The sequence below is a fragment of the Acromyrmex echinatior genome, chromosome 18 (assembly GCF_024713525.1).
Source record: "Acromyrmex echinatior isolate Ae372 chromosome 18, ASM2471352v2, whole genome shotgun sequence".
In the NCBI taxonomy this organism is placed as follows: Eukaryota; Metazoa; Arthropoda; class Insecta; order Hymenoptera; family Formicidae; genus Acromyrmex; species Acromyrmex echinatior.
Window position 1 is genome coordinate 330,313 of NC_141869.1, and position 8,875 is coordinate 339,187.

Here is an 8,875-nt window from a genome sequence, read left to right on the forward strand (position 1 = left end):
ACTCGTAACTAAAGAATTCTTAAATCGTATGATACAAGTCTGTGACAAACTGGATTCTCGATCTCAACCGAGGAATTTGGCAAATCTATCTTTATCGATAAACATAATTAATCTACTGTTGACTGAAGTATCCAAATGTTCCTACCTTATTGTCATCTGGCAGGACTTTTTGCCGTTCGAAATTTTTTTAATACATTTTTTTATATTTTTTTATATTTTTTTATATTTCGACTTTACCATTGATGGTTTTTAAATTTTCATTGTATCCGTTATTCTTTGTGCATTAATTTAAGATTTCTGCGTTGTGCACTGAGGAAGGCTTTGTAAGCCGAAACGTTTGTTAATTATATTAATTCAAAGTTAATTTAATTAAATCTCGAAATAAGTCATGACATTGTATTAATTTTTAAGAAAATATACGAGCATTTTTTACTCCAATACAATTTTAAAAATTCCTTTAATTTGCGGAAATATACGCGAGATAACTCAAATAATGAAAATAATAAAATATTCACTTTGAGCTGCGTTCCAAACAAGATGCGTTCCACTTACGCAACGCTTGCAAATATCATTTTATCTTTATTGTTACAAATATTAAACAATGAAATGATACATGCGAGCATTGCATATGCTAAATAAGCGTTGGAATACATCTTTAGCGCTACAAATGCTTCGAAGCATTTGTAGCATCAAGTAGATTGTAGCCTTAATTATTATATAGATTTTAACCAACATTAAATTGACAAATAAGTTTAAAATGTAAAGTAACTGTAAAAATAACTGTTAAATTAGTTACTAGAAATGTAAGTTAAGTTACAGTTACAGATATAAAAAAGGAACTAAATTAAGTATAGTTACTAAAAAAAGTAATTGTAACTGTAACTTAATTACAAGTAACTAGTTACTTCCTAACCCTGAGTTTACTTATTAATTAGGAGAGAAAGAATACTAAATTCATTCAGCAAGGCACTGTTTGTGATGCATATTTATGTTATTAATTCATTTTGATTTTTTTAAATTAATTCTTTTATATTTATGGGATTTTGAACATATTTTAATTGTCTTGTAGCAGATTTAGAAAATTAAGATTGATTTATATATTTTTCAGCTTGGTATAGAAATCCAAAATGGGACGAAGATTAAAGAAGAACCTATCGATACAACTTCGAATACTGATACAACTGAATATGATACTCCTATAGTTAGAAATTATTATAGTTTAATTGATCATGATCATCATTATTGCGACAAATCATTATCTAATAAGTCATGTAAAAGCATAAATAATCCAGAAAACAGACATTCATCGAATGATCATAATGTATATTCAAACGACGTAACTAATATTGCTAATACAGATCGTAAAAATGTAAAAACAAAGAAAGAAATAGATAATACCTTACCACGTTTTAAGAAACGAAAATATTCCAATGAAATCTTTAGTAATAAAAACACTAGTGCATTATGTTCAGTAACCAAAAATGTTAAGAGAAAAAGGAAACAAAAAAGCATTACATTAGACTATAAAAAAAAAATACAATGTAAGAATAAATTAATAAAAAAGGGGTTTACATGTGACATATGTTTTAGGAAATTCAGTTGTCTTTCACATTCGAAAATCCATAAACAATATTACGAACTTGATAAAAATAATAAGTGCAGGGTTTGTAATAAATATTTCATAGCTAACGACAAATTACAGTCTGATACATGTCATTGCGTTCATAGCATGCGTAGTACTTACTTATCTTCATATAATTGTAATTTTTGCAGTCGTAGTTTTAAGAAAAAATTGCTTTTACAATCCCACTTATTTCATGTACATAATGAATTAATATGTTTTAATGACACTGTTAAACGTGAGATTTCCAAATCCAAGATCTTTAATGTAAATACATCTTCTGAAGATGATATTTTAAGAACTAGTAAAAATTCATTATGTTCAAATAATCTTGTTCAATCAGAAAAGATAGATACTCTTATAAACGTAAATAAATCTCGTAACGATGATGTGATTAATATTGAGAAATCAAGAACCGAAAAATTATTCAATAATGAAGTGTCGCCAACTAAAAGATTACGGCAACCAACATTAACGGAATATCTTGAGCTTTGCAAAAAGAAACGCAATATTAAATTTAGTCCAAATAAATTGAACATTACAAAAGATGATTTTCCTACGTGTGCTTTACGTCATGATGATCAAATAGAAAAACTTCCAGAAGAACAAAATGGACAAATTGATCCTTTATCTACACAATCAGATAATCTTCTAAAACGAACAGTACGTTCTATTCAGAAACAAAATATGAAACATGAAATGCATAAAAAGCCATTTGTAAAACTACATGCAGATGTTGAAATGATGAAGTCTTTTCTGGAAAAACTTTCTGATACGGTTGTCGAAGATAAAATAACCGAAGATGGAACAAGTAATATTATTTCATATGATCGTGGAATACCTTACAGTTTACGATCTTTAAATGGAGTCTCTTCCGGGGAAGCAAGTTCAAATTTAGGAATGAGGGAGAACAAAAGTGTATCTAAGAAGTCTCGATTTGGTACAGAATTTAATATTAAAAATAAAGGAAACGGAATTGATTTAGAAAAGATAACTTCTAAAGTGGATTGGAAAATTATTATGACTCATTTTAAATGCAAGGAGTGTACAATTTTTTTAACAAGATGTGATGAACAACCAAGAAATTCTTATCAAATTTCTGCTTTTAAAGCCAAGAAAAATACTTGTCTTACTCCTGGATACAATTGTCAAGAAAGTGATGTACGAAATGAAGTAAAGCTAAAAGACGTAGAGGTTTCTTTGGAACGTTTAACAGTTGTTCCAACTGTACATATAAAAGAAAAAACACCAGATGTCGAGAAACATAATAACAATTATTTTTTGTGTAAAGTTTGTAAGGAGAGTTTTTCTTCAAAATTGGCCAAACGTATACATATTAAGTCGTCTCATATAGCATATATGTCAAGCATATGTGGTGCACGTTATAAATTGAAGCATAAATTACTTCAGCATTATCTACGCGAACATGTTTCTAAACAAAATCAATGTTGTATTTGTTATATGTTATTATCTGATTATGAAGCATTGAAGCAACACTTAAATGTTCATTGTCTGAAGTATATTCAACGACAGGATGACCAATATTTAATAGATACTGAATTAGAATGCAACTTGACTAAAAAATCTAAATATCTTCGTGACGAGACATTCTTTTCACGGACATCTTTGAAAGAACATCAAAATCATTGTATGGTACAAAAAGAAATAGAAGAAGATCAGAAAGATTCCATGGAAGAAACAAATTCATCCCCGAAGGATATTCCTGAAGTACAGCACGAGAAGACCGATGATATAGTTGACATAACATGTCACGAAAATATTAATCTGGATGATTTATGTAATCCATTAAATAGTGACTGTGTAAAAAAATCGAATGAACATCAAACATCGCTTCATAATAAAAAAGAACAAGAAATTAATGAAGCTGATCAAAACATTCTTGTTAATAATAACTTAATTAAGGAGGAAATAGGAACTATTAACGAATCGCAACATCCTAAAAAGCTTTTGGAAAATAATTCCACAATTAATAATCAAGATGTCGCGAATACACAATTGAATAATATTGCCACAAAGAATGGAACTTATCCCTGCGATATATGTGGAAAGCAATTTCAAACTCCCAAGAATTTGGAAATACATGTACGCAATTTTAGTTTTACCTCCGATGTTTGTCCATTGTGTGGCACTGGATTTAGTTCTAAACGTTTTTTACAATCACATATCACTGCAGCACATGTACCACATATTTCAAAAACTTACAATTTTCATTGCGTATTCTGTAATCAAGGTTTTTTTAAAAAACACGATCTTCGGTCTCATATATTACACTTACACGATCAACAAGTACTCAATACGCTCACATGCAATCCTAATAATCAAGAGAAATCCAATGAATCAGTTACTCATAGCACAGTATGTAACGTTTGTAATTTGGTATTTGAAACTCATGATCGCTATGTTGAGCATCGAATGTACTATTATAAAAATCATACATTTAGGTGCTCACTCTGTGAACAAAACTTTCAAGGAATGTACATGTTTCATCATCATAACAAACTTACACATTGTCCAGAAGATAAACGCAAATCATACAATCACATCTGCGAGGTATGCCATGAGGGATTCAATCATGAGTCACATTTTTATTCGCATAATATACATGTGCATTCGAATGAAGTGAATTTAGGTGAGACTACAAAAGAATCTGAAGATACCAAGAATAGAAGCCGGAATTCATCCAACGTCCAGAAACAGATTAGAAATTGTTCCATGGATCAAGAAAAACAAAATGAACAATCCAATGAGTATATTTGCCAAATCTGTCAGATGAAATGTAGAAATATGGTAATGCACAAAGAATTTTATTCCAATGATGGCGATTTTAAATGTGACAAGTGTAATAGACGATGCAAAACATTCGATTTTCTTAATCAACATAAGAAATTAACACACTCTTGTCGGGATGTTTATAATGGACATATATGTCACATTTGTGGTGAAGTCTTGGAGACAGGTATTTCATTGAAATGTCACGAAAAACACTTCCATTCAAATATTATTAGCAATAATACGGATAATTGGAAGAATTGTAATCAGCTATCATCTTCAAATATAATATATCCAGGTAAATCTAAGAACAATACATGTAATGTAACTGAATACAAATGCTTATTTTGTGATATGAAATTCTCTACTCCTAACACTGTCCAAACACATATTGTTTATGTTCATATGGATGATATGATAGCTGAACGAGCTACTTTAAAACTTGCTCTTCCCATTACTAATAGCAATAACATTCAGAAACAATTTGAAATTGGTCAAATATCATCAACATTGTCACTATCATCATCATCATCATCATCATCATCATCATCATCATCAACTGAAAGTAAATTAGCTGAACTTCTTCAAAGATCGACGATTCAACAATCTAATAACATCAAAAATACTATGGCTAAAAATGGAATGAACAATAAAACTGTTGAATTATTTAAGAACTTCAGAACTATGTATCCAAAAAATACAATTACGGAGAAGACTTCAAATTCATATATTAACAAATCTAAAGACAGTATTTCGACATGTAATATTATTGCATTAAATACGGAATCAAAAATAGATAATCCAGTTTCTTCATCCGTTACAACAACTTCTAGGATTGTTGCATCAAATACAGAAATTGGAAACAATGCTTCAATTTTTCTATCCACTGGATCGATATTTAAAACTGTATCCAATACTGAATCCAAAGATAACATTTCTCTATTTGGATCAACCAACAATCTCCGAAAAGGTTATGAAATTCCTTTAAAATCTGGTTCGACCAATGAATTTAAAACTAACTCATTAGCTAAGGGATCTATAATAATTAATAAATCAAAAACAGTACCTGCATATCTTTTACCAACTAGATCCCTATCAACATTCAAACGTATTATGCCAAAACCTTGGAAAAGCAATGAAATTACAAATCAGAAATCTGAATCAGTGAACAGTTACACCACTGGTCATGGTTATTCATGCCCATTATGTCCGCTAGAATATCCATCTTTGCTGTTCTTCCATGCACATCTCAAATATGCTCATGCAGATTCCATCGTTTCCATTCGAACTGATGAATTGACTGTCCCACAGGTGAATAAATCTCAGAAAGTCTCTATGATAGAATGTTTGTTGTGTCCATGTACTTTCCCTGATGAGACCAAATATAAGAAGCATTTGAGAAACTCTCATACATATTATGTGTATATCCCAAATTCTCAAGAGATGACGAAAATTAATAACATGCGTAATCCTCTAACACAGACAAACGTTAACAAAAAAAGCACAGTTCTTGAAACAATTACTATAGATGATGATGATGATAACGTGAAGAATACATCAAATCAAGGAGTAGTCGAAGTTACAGCGCTCAATTACAAAGAACAGAATGAGAAAATTGGTAAATTAAGAGTGAAGCCTCTTGCAAAGATCATTGAAAATTTATCTATGGATTCTGCATCGAAACTCCTATAAATTAAACAAACCATTTTGATATCAAATTGCCATTAAAATGCAATTAACAATACACACATCAATTTACAAAATATTTAAATGATAAATTACTATAACAAAAAAATGTCACTTCAGTTTTGATAATTTGTTACGGAAAGAGTCGAATGAGGAAAAAAACTAATTTTTTATTGCAATTTTTATATATATATATATATGTGTATGTATAAAATTTGTTGCAACATGTGGATCTATAATATCTAATTAATATTGAATTCTGATTAGTTAGCTATATTAATTCTGTTTTATCAAATCAAATGTATGTACTTATATATAAACAAATAAAAAATTAAATTATAAACGAAAGCGAGAAAAATAGGATAAATTAGTTATTACTAATGCGAGAAAAATAGGAAAAGTTATTATTACTTTGTATGTAACTTCTTTAAATAAAAAAAGAAGCAGTTATTGCATAAATATATCGCTCATTTGCTATACGACATAACGGAAAAATACATTTTTTTTAGCTTGCAAAAAAACTAGAAATGCAAAGAAAAAAACATACTTTAGAAACATTTAAAAAAAGAACATACTTTTATTCTTTTGCAATCAATTATTAGACCATAATTGAATTTAAAAATTAAATTATTATAATATTATAAAATTTTTATGATTTAACATTTATTTTTTAAGTTGTGTCGTTGTATACCAAATATGAGCGATATTTTTATCGATTTATCAAACAATATAGCCGCTTACAAAGATGTGTGTGTGTGTGTGCGTGCGTGCGTGCGAGCGTGCGTGCGTGGGTGCGTGGGTGGGTGGGTTGGTGGGTGGGTGGGTGAGTGGGTGAGTGAGTGAGTGGATGCATGCGTGCGTGTGCGTGCGTGCGTGCGTGCGTGCGTGTGTGTGTGTGTGTGTGTGTGTGTGGGTGGGTGTGGGTGTGTGTGTATTGCAGCGCACTAATATACTATACTTTACGTTATGCACACTATAGAATTTCAGAGATAAAAGCGCGTTCTGAATACGGGCCCATAAGTGACCATTAGGGTTTTATTTATTATATCATTGTATTAATATAATAAATAATCTTATGTTAATTAAGATATTAATCTTATATTAATTATCAAATATTGTAATATTTGATTTAATTATGTTATTAAGGAAATCCTAAAGTTGTCTATTTTATCGATTTTAGTAGAATTTACACACATAGGATTTACGTGTCATTGACACATCTCTACACATTACTACATCAATATCGTATGCTTACATGTGCACAAATTTTCTAATCTTTCATATTAGCTATCTAAGTCTAATTCTAGAAACATTTTCATTTAATTTTTGCTTTGTTTGTTTGTTTAATTTCTCTAGTCCAAGATTTTATACATACAAAGTATGAAATTTGTATATAAAGTGAATATTGTTACGTCGATAACTGTAATTAAAAACTAAAAATCGATAACTGTAATTTTCTAACTTTTTTGTTAATATAGAATCAACTAGTTTGGACTGTAGTGCCATTATATTTTAATTGTAGAAAAGGATTTTTTAAATCTGTGTATATATAAAGGAAGTTAGAAAAATAATTATTTGAAAAATAATCGGTAAAACAGACGACTTTAGGATTTCCTTAAATAGAATCCCCGAAATTAAAATTATAATCGAAGTTCAAAAAATGTAATATCACTTCTAAATATTTGTCTACATGTATAAGAATAAGTAGGAATAACATAATTCTAATTTTTTTATAAGTAGCACTTAACATTTTTGTGTTTAAGATGTAAATATATTGTTATATTAAAATTAAATTGTTTCATCAATGTATCTTTTAAAAAATTGCTATTAAAAATCAATAAAAACTTTATATTTCTATTTATGAATTTTGCTATAATTCTTTCATAATTTTATTATAAAATCTTAATTCGTTTTTGGTGATATGATTCCCGCACACAAAACGTTTGCCACGTGGCGGAAGTTATCGTACAAACCAATAATTCTATGTTCTTAAATCGGCCTCACTATGCAAAACTTCTAGAAATGTAATATTACTTCCGTCACGCGGCAAAAGTTGAAATTATATATTACTTTAAATACGAAGCGCCACTACGGTCTGAATATTAAGACGTTGAACTATTATATATCTTCATATAAATAAATTAATTTTAGAAATGATAATTGCGTGCCGATATGACTTTCAACGCAATCAATGTAAATAATCCCCCCAATTATAATAATCCCCCCAAATTTCCCAAATTTAATCTTAAAAAACTGTAGTAAACTTATTGCAAAAAATATTGCCTCGGCCGGGAGTCGAACTCGGATCTCTTGCATTCCGTACGAGCGTCTTAAGCCTTTAGACTACCGAGACCTTAGTAAAATTCCTTGCAACAAAGTATGTATAGAGAATTACGCATTGTAGGCGAACGTGTATAAACAATAAGATTGGAAACAAGACTGTTTATGTTAAATACATTACTTTAAATACGAAGCGCCACTACGGTCTGAATGTTAAGATGCTGAGCTTATATATATTCATATAAATGAATTAATTTCAGAAATGATAATTGCGTGCCGATATGATTGTCGAACTTTCAGACCGTAGTGGCGCTTCGTATTTAAAGCAATGTATTTAACATTACTTTAAAATCCGAAGCGCCACTACGGTCTGAGTATTGAGATGTTGAACTAATATATATATTTTCAAACAAATGAATTAATTTCAGAAATGATAATTACGTGCCGATATGGTTGTCGGCATTAACGCAATTGATCTGAAATATTAATAATCCCCCC

At 29.6% G+C, this 8,875-nt stretch overlaps 1 protein-coding gene across 2 annotated transcripts in view; it reads left to right on the forward strand.

Moving 5' to 3' along the window:
* LOC105149797 (uncharacterized) overlaps nucleotides 1–7,962 on the forward strand; it is a 33,974-nt gene extending 26,012 nt beyond the window's left edge. For both annotated transcript variants that reach the window (XM_011062469.2, XM_011062468.2), the window contains exon 3: nucleotides 1,109–7,962. In XM_011062469.2, coding sequence (XP_011060771.1) covers nucleotides 1,109–6,103 — 4,995 coding nt within the window. In that variant the 3' untranslated portion in view covers nucleotides 6,104–7,962. The remainder of the gene's footprint in view (nucleotides 1–1,108) is intronic.
* Nucleotides 7,963–8,875: the final 913 nt, after the last annotated feature.